We start from the raw sequence: 18,071 nt of genomic DNA, 5'->3' as shown, positions 1-18,071 counted from the left end.
TTAAGCTATTCCTTTATCCAGCTCCGCTTCGCTCCACGTTTTGCTCCAGCTTTATACAACTAATTCTGTATATTAAGTCCCTGAGGACCTTACGCTCGCAAGGGAAGAAGGATGGCACCACAACCACACCTGCATACACAGAGCCAACACCGTTTCCGAGGTGGGTGGAGAGAAAAACAAAGTCACCACCTTTGTCTAACAGATGCGTTGTAATATTAAATGAAAGCTTAATAAAATCTTTTCAGAATGTCCCTCCCAGCCTACCACTCCACCAGCACAGTACGCAGCGTGTTTGAGACCTGCTCAGCTCAGCACGTGCCCAAGGGCCAGTTGGCTTCGTTGGGCCAGTTTAATTCATGTTTTTTTCGCCAGTCTGCGAACGTCGCGGGAGCCAACGCCTCTCAGAAAAGCAGAGCACGCTTGCCACAGAAAAAGCCCTCACGCAGGTCTTAGGTCCCAATGGCAAATTTCTACCGAGAGCTACGCAAGGGTGCGACCTGGTAACTTCAAGCCTCAGAGCTCCAGCAATTAAGCAGCACGTTACCACCCACGGCCATTTAGATGCTGTCGGAGCAAGGAGGTCCCCTGCCAGAGAGACAGCCGAGTGACCGACGGCTCGGGGTCTTTCCAGGGGGTGCCCAGGAGTTTCCAGATCTCTGCTCGTGTCCTTGTGCTGGAAGTGAAGGGTCTTCATGCGCGGCAAGAGGATCACGGGTGTTCCTCACGTTCCTCATCCCATCCCCTCCTACTTCAAGATGATGTGGTAGCTATCATTGGTTTCAGCTGCAAAAGAAGCAAAGGTCGTGAGCCAGCCACGACAGCACAGGGATCCGCTGGGTTGAGCGGATCTGACACAAGAGCTCCCCAAGAGGTACAGAAGGGCGACAGAAGATGGAGCCTGGGCATTTACGCACCTTTCATGGTGTCCAGAACAAAACAGGATTCGTCTTGGAAATTCTGTATCATCTGAAAGAAGCCACCAAAGCCAGCTTAGTCCGAGGCTGTACTTAAACACCGCAGAAGTGCCTCAGAGCCCGAAGTGGAGGCTTTGTGCTCTGCCATTCAGCGACAGGCATGGATTTAGAGTACCGAAAGGGCTAGAAGCTGCTCAGGCAGGAGCTCAGTGCTCTGGGAGGTAGGAAAGGCACCGGGTGTAAATATTTATTCCTTTCTCCAGCTCTCCAGAACTTAAGATCTGAACCAGCAAGCTGAGAGAGAGAGAACCCATCGGATTCTGGGATGCAGGTCTGAAAGCAAAGTCCTCCCACAGCAATTCCCCTCCCTGTTTTTATAGCAAAGCTGGAAAAAACCCAAGCATAAGGAGGGCGTGCAGGCAGCCTGGACCAGCTCTGGGAGAGCTGTTCACGCCTGATAAACCTCACAGGTTTAAGTGAGGTGCCCCCGGCAGCAGAGAAGCGCCCCCGAGCACCAACATCCTTGGCTCTACAGGCTTTAATGACTAACTCAGACTCTTTGGAAACCAAAGGTGAGGAGCAGGGCCCTTCCTGAGGACCTGCCCCTGGGATCTGTTCCCCAGGGTCCTGCGCAACCCCCGCAGCAGAGCTCGGAGCACCATCAGACACGAACCAGCTGAAGCAACCCAGTGCAAGAGGTTGAAAATAAGGAGCGCCCACAGGCCGTTACCTCATCGCTGATCAGCACGTGTATTCCCGTCGGACCTTGCTTGTAAATCTGGCTGATCTGTTGGGAAGAGATGCTGAAGAGCTGGGCCAGCTTTTCCGTCAGTTCCACCGCCGTCAGTTCCTCCAGATAAATAGCGTGGTACACTGCGGGGAGAGGAGCCGTGGCAGCCAGACGCCAAGCTTCCACGTCTGCACCGTGGATGCAGAGACACTTCAGCTACCGCCACGCGCGCCAGCCTAGGGAGCGGGTGCTTAGAGCAGTGCCACAGCCGGGCTGCTCTCCGCCCAGGAACACCACAGCCACGGTGGGAAGGGACTGGGAACAGCTCGTCTATCGAGCGCAGCTCTTTGGCAGGTCAAACGCCCGCTCTGCTGCGCCCAAGTCGCGCAGCTATCATCTTTCCAAGCCCAAGCTGCTAAATCGAGACGTCACTGCAGCACCTCTGGTGTCTGCTCCAGCTACACCTGATCCTGAGCTACATCAGGATCAGCTCCACAGTAACTCCCTGTCCATGTCCTGCAACGCTTGCTCTGTATTTATGCAGTCCTTGCCCCCCAAAAGCTTCTATTTCAACTAGCATCAGCCCAGCAGCACTTTGTACCATTCCTGGCAGTTTTCAATCCCAGCACGATGAAAACGCCACCCCAGAACCCCCTCACCCTTGTTCCCCCACTCCCACAAGGCAGGTCCTGGGGGGAAGCGAGAGGATTCAAATTGGAGCAGGGCAAGGAAAGGACGAGCTGTTTGCTTTTGCACTTGCCGCTCCAACAACAGAGGTGGATCAACCGGCGCCTGGCTGCTCCACAAATGTAGGTCACTCATTGTTGTCGGAGCAATGCTGGATTCTCGCAGGAGCTATCATTTGTCAGCTTGGAGCAGGCAATGTGCCGACAGTCAGATTCTGCAGCCACCCATTTGGTGGGCAAGGAGAAAAATCAGCTGGGAAGGACCAGGGCGAGCAAAAAGGGTTCACCGCGATTTTTTGGGCTCGGTTTGCGTACAGAGCCTGCACTAGGTTGTAGGTGAGCTCACCCGTGAGCTTGCTGCCTTGCTGCAGCGAGATGAGAGTGACAGCAGCCAACATGAGACGGAGGGGCCGAAAATAAAAGGCGCAGACCCTCTGAGTTGCTGTGCAGGGCTCTGGTAACACCAGCAGTCCTGGCTGCAAGAGGGGCCCTTCACCAGCCAAAAGCTGTGGTGTGGGGACAAGGGGACTGGAGGCAACTGGTGCTGAGTGCCCGCGGGCAGCAGCGGCAGGGCTGGAAAGAGCCTCCGCTGCATTTCTGTTTGCTGAAGCCCCTGGCTGTTGTTTCCCCCCCTGGCAGCAGCAACCCAAGCCCACGCGCTCCCTGCCAGGCTCCGAGACTCTTACCGAAAAAAGTACTGGTTACTGTGTCCCCGTCCTCGTGTTTCTGCTGGAGGTCCCGCAGCTGCTGGGACTCCTGACACACGTAGATGGTCAGTCTGGGCCGCACCATCCTAGGGACAGAGCAGTGAGTGAGCGCCCGTGGATTTGCTCAAGGACACCTCAAGCTCCCAGCGCCTTGCCAGCGCTCCTTCCCTGGCCAGGTTCTTCAGAAGGAAAAGAGGAGATCGACAATGTCGTCCCGGAGCAAAACCATCGTGGTCACCCCCACCTTGATGATGCAGCGAAGGTTTTTGTGAGAAGGGGACAAAGTCGGCAGGGGAAGACGGTGCCAGCCGGCCACCACGCAGCTCAATCGGGCGGCTCGCTCCCGAGGACATAGCAGCCACGGTTCGCACCGCGCTCGGTTGGTAACACGCGTGCTCCTTGTTCAAAGCCTCATTTTGCAGCACAAAAGCCGGCAGCGTCTCCTGTCCTTTGTGCCCTTCTCCCCACCACAGGACCACTACGGTTTCCCTGCTATCTCCCGGTTTCCCTGCCATCTCCCGCGCCATCGGAGGCAGCGCATTAACCCCCTGGAATGCTTCCCACGTTCTCAGCCCCACACCGGTACCTTCCCTCCTGGACACAGCCCACCCTGTGCCCCCCTGCCTGGCTGTAGCAGCACCTTCTGAAACGCTCCAGCTCAGACAGGGCGGTTAAACACCAGTCCCTGCTTCTTCAGTGAAAGGTGGAAAGGAATATTCCCATTCCGGGAAGGAAATTCCACGGAATTAGTGCAGAGGACAGAGGAAACAAGTATTGTATCGGCAGGACTCGCTAGCTTGCGGCTTGGTTCTCTGACACTCAAAGAATAAGATCATTTCTAACGATCACATGGATTTTCTACCCCAGATTGTCCCTGGCGTGGTTACCCTGCTGGCTAAGTTATCAAATGTGACTGGAAGAGGTTCAGGAAGGTTAATGAAACTCTGTTCTCTCTAACAGCAAGAGCCGAGCAAATGGGCTAACCAAACACAACTCGCCTACCATCCGCCACCAGCTTTTAAGCAAACAACCTACCGGCCTTTCAACGCGTTGAAGAGCCTGATGCCATCCGCAGGGCCGCAGATCTGGATAACGTCTTCTCTGGTCAGCTTCAGTAAGTCTGCACCTAGTTTTAAACATTAGAAGGTGAGAAAGTCACACGATCTTGTCCAAAGCGTGTCGGGTGCGGGGCTCTGGACACGGCAGCTGTGCCTGCTCCCCCTCTCCCCACTCGCAGAGGTCACCCCATTCCCAAACTGCTTCTCCCTTCTGCTTCCAACTGCCCCCTGCTTCCCCTAGAAGGACGCTCGCAAGATTTTTTTTTCCAGACTGGTTTTGCAAGAGCGTGTTTTGGTACAACCCTGTGTCCCGTAAATTAAATTTACGGCCGGCTACCCAGTGCCTCGGTGACCCTGGATAACAGAGGCCATATCACCAGGGAAGGAGGGGAAAATAAACACGAAGCATTTCTTTACACGCTGTGCTTTCCCCCAGCTCAGCACTTCTCAGCTTGTTTTAAGATTAGAGTGTGCTGCCAGCTCTTGGAAGAGAAACCACCCCAGTCCTCACTGTTTTGCCAGTTGAGGTGGGAAATGAAGTACACAGCTTTCAGGGAGCCACGTTTTATTGTATTATAAGAAAATTTTAAATTTATATTTGCAACGGGAACATGAAGACAGCCTCAGGAGCGAGAGGAGGCAGAGCCACCTGGCACGGAGAAGGGGCGGCCGCAGCGGGGATGGTGTAACCTACCTGAGAAGTTTCTGAAAAGCCGAGAAAAAGTGGAGAAGCGGTTTCGGTGCAGCCACTGCTGGGCTTCCTGGGGCGTGCTGGTGGGCAAGAGGTTCTGCAACGCAGGGAAAGAAGGGTCAGAGGCAAGGTGGAAGCATTTCCACCCAGGAACGAGCACAGGTCAGCTCAGTGTTTATAATCACAGTCTTAAATGGGGGCCCCAGCGAGCCAGGCTCCCAGCACGTGCACAGTAAAGGCTGTGGCCTGGACAGGTTTTGATTTAAAAGTCTTCAGAGGGACGGAAAAAGAGGAAGGAAGCAAAGGAGAAAGCACAGAGAAGATCAAGGCAATAAGTAAAGGTCACAGCAAGCTACAAAGAGCTTGCTCACAGCTCCGCGTTGCTGTACCAAACGTTTTTCACCCCGTCACCTCTTTTTCTAACTAGGAGTCAAAAAGAAGTTACAGCTCCCCAAAGATGTTAAATTAGAGCAGCCTCTTCCCCAGCAAACTCCAGCCACCCACAAACCCGCCCCAGCTCCATCCCCAAATCCCATTTTCTGACCTGTGCACCATCCTTACCACAAGCATAAGCTCTGAGGTGTGACTTACATCTGCGATCGGAGGGGGTGGCTCGGGCTGATGGTTGGGAGAGCCATTGCTAGGGCGGGGAAAGAGCCAGAAACACCAGTTAGCGCTGCTCTTCCCCTCCGGCACAGGACCCCGGCGGGCAGCAACCCCCCCCCAAATTCCCATAACCAAGGCCACCAAAACAGCTAGGTGGCTGCGGCTTTGCAAACCAACGGTGTATGTTGGGAGTATTAACGGCACGGGGACAAGCAGCGCGAAGCAGGCTGGAGGCTGACCCTCGGCTCCAAGGGATTTTGTTTTGATTTTCCCCACAGACACAGCCCCTTAGGCTGCTGCCACCCCCCTGTACACCTCGGAACCTTCCTCTCGCCAGCGGTCACCGCCAGCTCGGACACATCGATCTCTTGTGCGAGGCAGAAATTGCGAGCCAGGCGGCCTCCCCTCCCGACTTACCCTTCGCCAATGGAAAAGCTGCTGTGGGAGCTGTTGAAGCCAGGGGATGGCGTGTTATTGACGTACGTTATCTCTGGCCAGGGAGAACACTAGAAAGGAAAACCCAGAGAGTCACAGGGTTGCTGTGAACCAGCGCGGACATCTGCTCTGGTCAGCACCGGGTGACAGCTATTTGCTGACCGACAACCGACTCTGGAACAGAATTAAGGCATAAAAGTGGGGGATTAAAAGAAGCCGTGCCAATTCACTGCAGATGGCCACAAAGCTCACGTTTAGCGGTTCTTAATCTCAAAAGGCCAAAAGTCACAGAACTCAAACACAGCGAGATCTGGGGTCTAAACCATCACTCTGGCACGGGGCTGACACACAGAAACCTGGGAACCTCCGAGCCAGAGTCCGGCACTGATGAGTGTTCCCGAACCCACCCAGGGCAGGACAAGGGCTCCCCTCCCCAGGGCTGCTCAGCACCCACCCCTCAGCCCATCACATTTGAACAGACTGACGCTTTCCTCTAGCACAGGGAGCAAACAACTGGGTTTTCTGCCAGCTCACAACCTCAGCGGCTGGTTGCCACATGGGCAAAACGAAGCTTGCAGGGAGAGGTAAAAACCTTTTATTAGGTGAGCTATTCCAGCGGGGAAAAACCCGCCACGTTTCCAGGCACAAGAGCCCTTTTTCAGGTCTGTAAGAAACACCTCCTCTGCCTACAAAATTTATCTTGCTTTTGTCTTGTGGCTATTAGCCATTTGGCCAAGGTTTCACAGCAGAACAGGCAGCTCCTCGTCACCTGCGGGCGAGGTAAGCCAGGTTTCATTAAAACAACGATGCCAGCCGCTGCACAACAGAGCATCCCACCTCCGTGAGTATCGTGGTTTCATAGGAAGGCTGGTATTTCTCCTTCTCATGAGGCGTTCGCTTCTCCATCTTTTCCCTGTCCGTCTTCTGCTTCCGATCAGCTCCTTTGGGCTGGAAAGGAGACATCCCTGTTAGAACAGCCGCGTGGAAGGGCGGCAGCAGACGGCTGGAGAGGTGTGCGAGAAATGCAAGCAGCAGAGAAGGTGACTCGTCCTTCTACTCACCCGCTTGTTGCTTTACAGGGGGGAAAGGAAGAGGCTGCGACTATCCGCACTGAGAACTCACTGCGGTGACGGCAGCCCTTCGCGAACAGCCCCAAGATCCTGAGCCACCCACGCGCCTGCAACGGGGCCCAAAGCATCTGAACGAGGGGGCGAAACAGCCTTGAGACACACTTCTCCTGACAGCGTATGTCGGCTCTAAGGGGACAAAGGCCACTTTCTGGTGTCACGTATCTGAGCTGCGTCTTTTGCACCTTCGTCAACCACTTGGAGAGGCAGCGTTTGAGTGGCACAAACGGCACCGGGACACCAAAGCGCTCAGTTATGTCCTTGCCTTTGCCACAACCTCAAAAACCCACGTGCTCTCTCATGTCCAAGATTAACGTGATTTTACTCGCTGCCTTTATCAAATGCTCAAAGCCCCAGGGAAAGCAGCAAGGAAGAGAGCGCCCTTATAACCGCCAAAGCCATCCCCGGTGCTCCCCTTAGCAGAACCCTAAAGAAATTGGCTCAAAACTTGGCTCTCCGTGGTCTCTGCCTGTACTCACAGGCGGGAGGAATTTCTCTTGGTGGCCCAGCACAGCTACCTGCCAGCAGGCAGCCGCCTCCCATGGGGACGAGTGGTACCCATGGCACCGGCGGAAAAGCTTTATACAAATACAACGGGGAAATCGTTGTTTGTTACAATCAACCAATACAATCCTGCTCCCCAAGTTCCAAATCTCTTCCCTCTGGACAGGAAAGCTGAGACCTGAGCAAGCCACCACTGTGCTCGCAGCTGGGTGAGGAGGTGCTGCTCAGCTGTGGCGTCATGAGCCTGTTCCTACCATGAAAATCTCATCTTTCCACGGGCAACGCTGCTGCGCCTGCTGGCTCGAGCAGATCTGTGCCCCAGACACCAACGTGTGGGTAAGGGCCCCCCAGCAGCTATTTAGAGCTTTGAGAGGCAGAGGGGAGGATGGAAAGAGCGGGGCAGGAGCCCGAATCACGTTAAAACCCATGAAGGACGCCCTGCGGCAAACAGGTCTCACACGGGCACGGGGAAACGCGCATGGTGTTGCGTCTGCTGCCCAAAGAGCAGCCCTGACCCCAGGAAAGCGGCTGTGTTGGGGAGCAAGAGATAAGGGTGAAGACATCACAGACCACCCCTTGCAGACAGACCGTGCCCTGAAGCCACAGCTTCACCGCTTTGGGTTTTCCCAATCCAAGGGGAAAAAAAACCTCCCCAAAACCCCCACAAAACCCAACCCATCCCCTGGCACCAAGAGCTGAAGCCCAGTAGAAACGCAGCAGCAGATGCCTCGCAGTCTCATTGTCCTCCGGGTGCCCGCTCGTGACCAGCCCTAACTCCCCACCCCGCAGCCATCCGTTTCGGCTACTTGCATCGAGATACCAGCCACAGCTCCAACAAGCCCTAAATCATCCCACCCCTGCCTTCGAAATGTTATAAACCAAACAGGCAAGAGGGGAGAGGGGGAGAGAGAGAGAAAGAGAGAGAGAGAGAGAAGGGGGAAGATGCCGAGCCAGCAGCAGGGCACGCTGCCCAGTATCCCGCAGCAAGCTCAGGGCACAGCGGCAAAGCAGCGCAGGCACCCGGCCAGGCACCCACCCCCGCTGGGTGCCAAGTGCCCCTAAAGCCCGGAGAGAGGAGCCACGCACCAAGGTTTGGCGTTACAGGGAGGGATGGGGTAACGGAGGCAACCTCCGCGTCCCAGACAGCGTGGGCACGGCATTGCCAAAGCGCTGCTGCGTGAACCGCCCTTCTCAGCCCGAATTGCTGCGCGCCGGCAATTCCGCAAGCGATTCGCAACAGGGACCAGACGCCGGCACCGCTGGAGAGGCCAGGTGCGGGCAGATCATCGGCAACAGGTAATATTCAAGCGAGGAGTTTAGACAGACACCGAGGATGCTTGGAAGATCTCCCGAGGTGATAAGACTAAACGTGGGAGGTTTCAGACAGAGGCAAGGCAGCCCATGTTCTCCCCGTACATTGTTCTTGGCTTACTGGCTTTATAGCCTCAGCGACCTCCGGCCTCGACTGACAGGGAGGAACCAGGGGAGAGCAGCGACGTGAGACCAGAAGGACCACGAGGGCCCTTCCGCAAGCAAATGCGGCCACGGTCCTGCACCCATGACGTTCACTGGGGCCACAGCGTGAACTGGGATCGACTTCCCAGTTTGTTTCCTAGCCTTGGGAAGGTCCCCAAGGGGCTGCGGTACCTTGAAGACCTTGATCTGGCAGCTGGCAGAGTGCAGGTGCTCCGTGTACTCCCCGTTCTCGTTCTCCTTGAAGGTGTCTATCTGGACCCGAAAAGGCACCCCCTTCTCTCCCCCGTGCTTCCGCATGGTGAACTCTGTGCTGATGCAGTGAACCTGCGGGAAGGCAAGGCAGCCTGCCCTCAGGAATCCCCTCCTCAGGAATCCCCTCCTCAGGAATCCCCTCCTCAGGAATCCCACCGTATGACCCACCACAACGCGGCCGTTCCCCTCGTGGGAGCCGGGGCAGCACTCATATAAAGGGTGAGAGGGCGAAATACGGAGCGGGGATGGGACCGCAAGCCCCCCCAGCATGAAGGACGTAAGGGGATGCCATGGCAGAGGTGGAGCCACATTCTTTCAACAAGTTTTGCAACCTCTTAATGCCACAAGCAAGCCCCAGACCAGCAGGGCAGCCAGTTCTGCGGCACCAGCCTCCGCAGGCGGCAGCCCGTGTATCCTGGCTGGGAGGGCCAGACTTCCAAAAGGTATTTTAGGCAGCTGGTGAGATGTGCAAAAGCATCTAAGCAGGATGGAGACTCAAATTCTGGAAACAGTGGGACCTAAACCACCACTAAAATGTGTAAAACAACTGGTTGGTGGTCAGCTGTGCCCGTGCCTTGCTCCCTCATGGGCTGCTGCTCTCTTGCAGGAGGCAGGGCGTGTTTTAGTTGACATCCTTCTACCACTGTAGCATCTGGCTGCTATTTCAGTGCTCCCGAGTTAGAAAAAGCATCTTTTTCCCCCTTGGAAAACTTATTTTTTCCCCCTAGATGCCCGCAACGGGAGTTTTTCCGCTTTTCCTCTTTTACCTGGATAAACACAGAAGTCCTCTTGGAAGGATCCCATAGGAACTCCACCGTGTTGAGCTGGGTTGGGTTTGCTCTCGGGTCAATGATGCCCACGGACATCGGGATATCTGTAGGGGCACATACGGAGAACCAGCTGCGGTTTGTAGCGGGAAGGGATTTGCAGGGAACTTATGGAAGAACCAACCACGTCTCTCAAAACGCGGGACCGTGACAGCACTTTGTCCCTTAAAGGGACCGGGAGCCTGGCTGGAGGCACCTCGGGCACCCACGTCTCCGCCAGCCCCGGGGACTCACCGATGTCCAGTATCCTGTCCCCAGGCCGGTTCCACCGCCAGCCCTCCAGCTGCTGGTGCTCCGTGTACTGCAGGCGCCGGTCATGAAACACCACCCGGAATATGCTCTAGAGGGGAGAAACAGTCTGGGGCTGGAGCTGCCGTGGGAAACTCGAGCTGCGAGGTGCTTCCCGGCACGAGAAAAGGGGCAGAGAGGGGAGCAGAGGAGCCCGAAGGCTTCACGGAGAAGCCGAAGCAATGCAAGGGAGCCCAGATGGACCCTTGGGGTGGAAGCACGAAGGTCCCAGCTTATCCCTCCTGCCACTGCCTCCTGCCTTGTCCCCAGGGACCGGCTGGACAGCACCAGCCGGGCTGGTCTCCACAAAGCGGGAGAAGGAAAAAGGGAAAACAAAACCCCCAGGCGAGGCAGACCCACGCCACACACGCTGTCACGGCGGCCGCTGTGGGGGCGCAGGGTGAGGCCACGTCCCCCCAGGGCAGGGGACACCCCCAGCTGGGCGCGCGCACCCGTGTGCTCTGCTCACCTTGACCAGTTTCCCATTTATCTCCGGCAGCTCCCCGATCTTCCTGTTGTCCAGCATCCGGATTTCATAGGACTGCCCTGGGGGGAAGGCGACAAGGTACCTGCCCGTTAGTCAGGACGGACCCTGCTGCCACCCTGACACCTTTTCCTGCCACACTCGACGTGCCACTTGATCTCCTTGCCAGGTGTTGGGGGGTGTGTGACAGGAGCCATCAGAGCCACAGCTGTAACACACCTCCAGGAAGAGATAATCCCTCCCTTCCTGCAGCAGTACTTTCCAGGAATTACCCTTATTAACCCAAGATCAAGAACAGGGAAGAAATCGATTACACAAGCTCCATCTGCCTTTGGTCGCCAACCCTGATCTTCCAGTTCTACTTGAAAGCAGCGGGTACAGCTCGAACCTGTAAAACATCCCCCTGCAGAGCACCCAGCAGCAGTAAACCACCTTATAAATCGCACAGATTTTGATGAGGTTAAATCCTACCGGCAATTCACACCGCCGCCGTGAGCTGGGGGCAGGCAGCAAGGCGAAGGAAGCAGCACTTCCCAACAGGAACAACCTGGGGTTTACTACTGAGGCGCTTTCCATTCTCGAGGGGAAATTTCCAGAATTGTACTTTTTAGGGTGTTAAACACGAGGCTCGCTCGGCCCGTGGACTTCTCTCACCTTGGTTGAGATAGGTGAGCGTTTCGTCATGGAGCTTGACAGCGGGGGACGTGGCGGCACACAGCACGTACTGGAAAGGCAGAATTTTGTTCTCGTTTTCGGGGGGCAAGCTCGATTCTTCCTGCTTGAAGATGGGCAGGGCAAGGACGTCGCTGCAAAGAGATTTGTCAGACACTCACTTTGGCTCTGGCTACAGAGAGGCAACGCCTTCGGCATTCAGTTCCTCCTCCTAGGCAGAGCTTTGAGCTTTTTTTAGGTAAAACCACCCCCCGCCATCTCCGCAGAAGCTCAAAGGAGCGTTCAAGCAAACCGACTGGTCTGAGGACCCGAGATCTGCCCTTGCTAAAGCTTTTTTCAGCTTAGCATCGCCACCCACCCAAACCCCACACGTTTCGGGCTAAGGGACACCAGGGCTGGCGTGTCAGCCTGCAGCCCAGCCGCCTGCACCACTGCAGAGGCGCGCAGGACGACAGCCGCGTCACCCATAAACGCTCATCCTCCTCCTCGTGGTCCCAGCCTGCCCACCGCTGCCAGCAGGCCGGCCCCTAACCCCTTCCCCGTGGCTTGCCGACCCCCCAGGAGAGGCTTGGCAGGAATTCCAAGTCTGGCTCAGGTCAAGGTCACCGAGTTCCTCGCCGCTGCCCCCTCTGTGTCCACAAAAGCCCCCCGTGCCCCAGCAAACGGGGGTGTCAGCGCAGGCGGAGGCCAGACCCTCCCTCCTGTAGCTGTAACCTGCAGGACGCACGCAAACATCTCCGTGGAGCAAATCCCGACACGGCAGGAGCCCTCCCAGCACAAAAGCGGCAGGAGGCGGCCCCCCCAGCTTTCCCCAAACTCCCTGAGGAGCCCCCAGACCCAACGCACTTTGTGCTGAGCACCGCGCAGCCCTGGCCCGGCCCAAGAGCCTGGGATGCCCTGCAGGTCCGAAAAAGCCGCACGTCACAGCCCACGCGGCGGGTCCCTGCGCCGCGGGACGTGGGAGAAATCAGACCAGGTTGGTAAGACAGCCACAGGCACCTCCTGTGTACCTCGCAGATCTGCCTCCTGCCCCAAGCCACATTTCAGGACAGGAGGAACTGCCCTGAGGGGTCAGGGTGGCTTCACCACACTCCGTTAACCTGCCACAGCCCAGGCGCCCTCCTGGCTACCAGGCTGTGCGAGACGGGCTCCGCGGGAGCTCCACGCTGTGCCACCAGGCAGCACGCAGCCGCTCCAGCTGTACCAGCTTGGGCTCCCCGTCCCCTGGATGCTGTCACACCGCTCTCGGTGCTGCCCGGGAAAAGCCAGGGTGTTAAAAGCCCCGTGCTACCAACTTTTCCCAGGAGAAGGATGTCTCCTGGTCTTTGCGGTTACATCTCCGCTCCCCTGTGATCACAGACACTCCTCCATACTTCAAAGGCCATGTGGCAACAAGAACTTGCTGAATAATCTTAATTTAAAAACCATCAGCAATACCCTTGAGCCTACGGACATGTATTTAATAGAAATTGTTTCAGAAGCTGTTTCTCAGCAGTTGTTTTGAGCCGTAACAATGGCCAAGAGCGATTATTCCGTCGTGTATAAACCAGACCATCCTCCCACCCATGCACACGAGCAGAGCCCGGAGCGAAAGCAGAACCCGGGCAAACACGTTCAAGCGGTGGGGACGTGACTGCAGAGCTGCGGATGGGCTGCCAGGGCCACCCAGAGCCACCCCATCGCCCGAGCTGAAACGTGGCGTGGGGACAGTGGGGATGGAGCTGTTCGGGTCACCCAGAGCCATCCCACCGCCCCCAGCTGAAACGTGGCAGGGGGGCAGTGGGGACGGAGCTGTTCAGGTCACCCAGAGCCATCCCACCGCCCCCAGCTGAAACGTGGCGGGGGGGCAGTGGGGATGGAGCTGTTCAGGTCACCCAGAGCCACCCCACCGCCCCCAGCTGAAACGTGGCGGGGGGGCAGTGGGGACGGAGCTGTTCAGGTCACCCAGAGCCACCCCACCGCCCCCAGCTGAAACGTGGCGGGGGGACAGTGGGGATGGAGCTGTTCAGGTCACCCAGAGCCACCCCACCGCCCCCAGCTGAAACGTGGTGGGGGGACAGTGGGGATGGAGCTGTTCAGGTCACCCAGAGCCATCCCACCGCCCCCAGCTGAAACGTGGCGGGGGGGCAGTGGGGATGGAGCTGTTCAGGTCACCCAGAGCCACCCCACTGCCCCCAGGTGAAACGTGGCAGGGGGGACAGTGGGGATGGAGCTGTTCAGGTCACCCAGAGCCACCCCATCGCCCCCAGGTGAAACGTGGCGGGGGGGGCAGTGGGGATGGAGCTGTTCAGGTCACCCAGAGCCACCCCATCGCCCCCAGGTGAAACGTGGCGGGGGGGCAGTGGGGACGGAGCTGTGCAGGGGCAGCTGCGCAACACTGAGCCATGGTGAAGACTCAGGTCGCCTGTCCCTCCTGTTACAGACTTTGGGCTCACGGGAGCATGAGGAAGGAGTTAAATCAGCTTTTTTTTTTTTCTTTAGTTGAACATTAAAAACCTTTCCCAAGATAAAACTGGACTTACCTGGCCAAATACCAGCTCCCACCCTAACAGGGCTTTAACCCTTTGGTCTCCAAGAGATTAAATACCCACCTTTCCTCCAACGCTGCGCCAGCAGCACCCACCGCCGCCGCCCCAAGCCGAGCGGCAGAGCCCTTCCCTGCCCAAATCCCGCTGTCAGACACTACAGAGCCCTGCAGATGCCCCAGTGTCATCAAGGCACGTGTACACAATTAGGCAAATTACACAACCCGGAGGCCGAACTTCCCTGCAGCTCCATCTCATTAGCAGGCGAACGAACGGTGTTTCATCCCGCCGAAGAATTCCTCGCCCCAGCAAGCTGCCGAGGCAGGATGAAGCACAGATGGCCCATCCTATGGGATGGGGAAGAGCAGCACCAACCTCTTGTGCCGACAGGAAAACGGAAAGGCTGCGCCCTGCACAAATTCCCCCTGCGGCCGGAGGAATGCGGGGCGCGCTTCTCCTGCGCACGTGAGCGCTCGTGTGCCTCGCAGGCTGCACCACAGCCGGGCTCCAACCCCACGTCTGCAGCCTCAGGAGACCCCGGGGGGCTTCGCTCTTTCTTCTGCTTTGCCTCGCAGGAAAACAGGCTGGGTGAGAAAGACTCAAAGCTGCGACCTCCCCGCTCGGATTGCCGGCACATCGCTGTCATCCCGGCTTCCACTCGCTCGTCCCGTGCACGCGGAGCTCTCGGCCGCCGCTGGATCCACGTTCCGCAGCACAGCGGGTGGCTGCGATATCACAAACTGCTTCTCAGGCCTCCAGCGATTCCACTCAGCCACCAAGGGCACTCAGACACCTGCTGAGAGGGACGGGCCGGCAGAGCCATCCCTGCAAACCTCCCCAAAGCCAGCCTCTAGGTTTGTGTTAGCCGAGACCCTGCCTAACCACAGCCTCAACCCCACATTTTATTACAAGCTGCAAAAGGGGGAAAAATACCAACCCCAAAATGTAGGATTGTCGCATCCCTGTATTTCTGGTACAAGAGCCCAACCCAATTAGCGAGGAATAATCATCGAGCAAACGATGGTTTGCTTTTGCAAGCAGCTATCGGGGAAGCAGAGCTGCTTTTGGTGCAACAGGGAGGCTGGAGCATCGCCACGCCACGCCACCCCGGCCGCGGTCCCTCGGCATCGCCGCGGCCACAGGTTTCGTTTGTCTGGGTCGTCCTGTGCCGCAGGACCCAGGTGACAGGGTCAGCTTTACACGTGGCGTGGTGCAATAAATTAAATATCTGGAGAGACAACGTGGTTATAAAACGGCAAGAGAAAGCTCGGCAGCCCCCGGGCCCAGCAGCTCCGGGGGAAGCACGTTCTCGGTGGCACAGGAGGCACTTTGTTACTTCGCCTCCCGCCCCACCATCACCCACCGAGCTCGAGTGGTCATTTTGGGGGTTGCTTGGGGAAGAGCCAGGAAGCTGCGAGGCATTCGGGTACCACCGTCCCACCAGCAGCCCCCCATGACGCCCAGCCTGGCCAAACCCAGCAGCCATCGGCAGATTTTTCTTGAGACCAACCCAGGTGCAGTCCCGCCTGCTCAAAGGCACCTGGAGAAGCTCCTGCAACTCCGAGGGACACCCCTCCGCTTAAAACCCACTCCTTCCCTGCGCAATTTAATGTGCTTTTGGGAAGACACTTCACCTAGCAGCTCCGGCTCTGGGGTGGGACAGAATCTCCTAGAAAAGAGGGGAGAATAACTGTGGGCAGACGTGTTCAGCCAATGCCCGGTTATCACCTCCAAAACCAGCTCCGCTCTCCTCAAAAACCAAATTCCAGGGAACAACAGTAACATCACGAATTCCGGGGAACAACAGTAACATGACAAATTCAGGTTCATTAACAAACACAAAGCACGACCCTACCGTGCAACTCAAACGAGAGAAAGCTTCCAGCCGAGCCACAACCCTCATCACCCACCGGCACCTACCAGCGCTCGTTCCCAAGGAAGTAACGTGCCTCTTCCATAGGGAGAAGGAACAAAAGCGGAACACCCCCCCCGGGGCAAGCCCGCAAAAAGTCCCAAACACGCTCAAAACCCGAGGTGCCTGTTGAAACCTTTTCCCCCCTTCCCGCGACACGGAGAGAAAATGTCAGATGTCAAGACAGGAAGGTCGGCGCTCACCTACGGGGGCACACGCTCTATTTACGGGCAGCGCAGGTCAAGAAAAGTCTTGGAAAAACAGAGTCGGGTTTCAGGCGGCCGAGCGAGCCCCGTAGGTTGCGCCCAGGGCAGCGACACAGCCACCATGTCACCAACCCAGAGTCCAAAGCCCTTTTGCACCGGTAAGAGCGGTACGGAAAATTAGGACACGGGGACCTCCAGGCTCTTTGACACCTGCCTGGGGTCCACATGGGGATGGGGGGGGGGGGGATCTACCTCGTCCTCCCCCCTCGCTTCCAGCCGAGGAGGGTCCCAGGGTGAAAACAAACAGGGCAGAAGTTGCAGCCAAACTAGTAACGCTCTCACACAAGTTACATCAAGGCAACTCCTTCGCAGACGGCGCTGGATCCGCACTGCCCCACGACAGAGCTAATTAATCAAGGACGACGGAGCTAATTAATCAAGGACGGCGGTGGGGAAGCACGTGGCTGCCCGCAGCCCCCGGCCCGTCCAACGCCTCGTCCACGGGCTGCACTTCCCCGTCGTGACTCGCGCAGGCGGAGACAAGGCGTTCTCACGCCTCAAACGGGGGGCACGACGCTGCGCTTCGGCCTCAGCGCGCACGGGGGGCTCGGCCAAGCGGCTGGATCCCAGAGCCGGGATCCCAGAGCCGGGATCGGGAGGACCAAGGAGCATCTCTGGAGCACGGGCCACGTACAGCGTGAGCACCCGAGGCCAGCAGGTCCCGGTCCCAAGCATCACATTCGTGCGCTAGACCCCGCGGGGGTCCTGCTCCGAGCCTTGGCTCCTGGGTTAGCTCAGTCAGGAGCTGGTCTGACCCAAAAAACCCATGCCCCTGTTCCTCTGGGAGGGTAATTAATTAGAGCAAAGTACCGCTTCTGGGGTGATTAGCTTCTGGGGGGTGATTAGCTTCTGGGGGGGATCAGCGTAGGCTGCGTAAACCCAAAGCAACCGGCTGCGGGCTCTTCTGACCAGCGATGGAGAAGCGTGGGACGAAGCGGGGTGATGGAGCTGCAGATCAAGGCCATCGGGTGGCCAAAGCCCAAAAGAGCCCCCAGGGCTGCCCAGCCCCCCCACCCCCCAGTGCCCAGCCAGCCCCTTGCAACCGCGACTCCATCCCAACTCCGAGCGCCCACCGCCACATCCCAGGGCTGGAAACGGAGCCGAGCGCCCAACTCGCTCCCGAACTACCCCCAGGGTGACACCGCGGCCACCGAACGTGCCGGTCCCCCACCCTGGGGAGCGTTTTGGGGCTCCTCAGCCCACCCTGAGCCCCCAGCCTCTCTGCCAGGCACGGGACGGACCCCCGAGCGTCGCCGGAGCCCACCTACCTCATGCTGTAGGCCCCGGCGCCCAGCTCCTGGCCGATGCCCGACAGGCTGGCGTCGAAGTCCTGCACCAGCCCCGACTCGATCACCTCGTCGGCCAGCGGCAGCTTCAGCGCCCAGGCCATCCTCACCCAGCGGCACGGGGCGCCCGCCCCGGGCCAGGGGGCCGCGTCCCCCGTGGGGGAGGGCAGCGGGGGGCTCCTGGGCGACCTGCCCCGGTGCGACACCCCCCCGGCAGGCAGGTGGGCTCGCTCCCCTGGGGGGGCTCAGCCGCGCTCCCCCTGTCTCCTGGGGGCACCCGGCCCCCCACCCCTCGGGGGACCCTGCCCTGGGGTGGCTAACTTGGGGGGACCCCCCCCCTCCTCCAAGACCTGCTGCAGGGGGCTCGACCTCCCCCCCGCCTGCTGCACCCCCTCACCCCCCCCCCCAAGGGGCCACACCAGCCCCCAACCCCCCCCCGGGGCCTCACCCGCCGGGGCCCCCCAAACCCCTCAGCCCCCCCACTAAGGGCCTCCACCCCCGGGGGGCTCCGGGCCCTACTGACCCTTCCCCGCGGGGCTGCACCCCCAGGGGACCCCTGCACCCCCTCACGGGGCCGCCCCCCTCGGGGACACACACACACCCCCCCCCGGGCCCTGCCGCCCCC

General features: G+C 58.3%; 1 protein-coding gene across 3 annotated transcripts; it reads right to left on the bottom strand.

Annotated features, from left to right (window-relative positions):
* TFCP2 (transcription factor CP2) lies at positions 1-17,835 on the bottom strand. 3 transcript variants are annotated; one of them, XM_056321877.1, is made up of 15 exons: positions 17,429-17,833; positions 11,440-11,591; positions 10,771-10,847; positions 10,248-10,353; positions 9,954-10,060; positions 9,106-9,258; positions 6,665-6,775; positions 5,810-5,898; positions 5,348-5,426; positions 4,790-4,883; positions 4,073-4,163; positions 3,017-3,123; positions 1,645-1,787; positions 915-966; positions 1-783 (listed from the first exon to the last, which is right to left on the bottom strand). In XM_056321877.1, exons 1-15 carry the CDS (start codon positions 17,548-17,550, stop codon positions 746-748), a joined length of 1,521 nt encoding a protein of 506 aa, XP_056177852.1. In that variant the 5' UTR covers positions 17,551-17,833; the 3' UTR covers positions 1-745. The 3 variants fall into 3 exon arrangements, with proteins under 3 accessions (XP_056177852.1, XP_056177853.1, XP_056177854.1); XM_056321878.1 differs by having other exon boundaries at positions 5,378-5,426; XM_056321879.1 differs by lacking the exons at positions 1-783; positions 915-966; positions 1,645-1,787 and adding an exon at positions 1,806-2,545 and having other exon boundaries at positions 17,429-17,835.
* Between the last annotated feature and the right edge of the window lie 236 nt (positions 17,836-18,071).

The sequence above is a fragment of the Falco biarmicus genome, chromosome 19, assembly GCF_023638135.1.
Source record: "Falco biarmicus isolate bFalBia1 chromosome 19, bFalBia1.pri, whole genome shotgun sequence".
NCBI lineage: Eukaryota > Metazoa > Chordata > Aves > Falconiformes > Falconidae > Falco > Falco biarmicus.
The sequence above is the reverse complement of the archived record's forward strand: the minus strand, read 5'-3'. Positions and strand labels throughout refer to the sequence as shown.

Bases quoted from the DNA above. Each gene is read 5' to 3' on its own strand.
- TFCP2 (XM_056321877.1), bottom strand. From the start codon at position 17,550: ATGGCCTGGGCGCTGAAGCTGCCGCTGGCCGACGAGGTGATCGAGTCG. The intron at 3,124-4,072 runs GTAGGTTGTTTG...CTCTGTCCCTAG, and splicing joins TTCAACGCGTTGAAAGGCCG to GATGGTGCGGCCCAGACTGA. The intron at 1,788-3,016 runs GTAAGAGTCTCG...CTCTCCCCGCAG, and splicing joins AGTAACCAGTACTTTTTTCG to TGTACCACGCTATTTATCTG.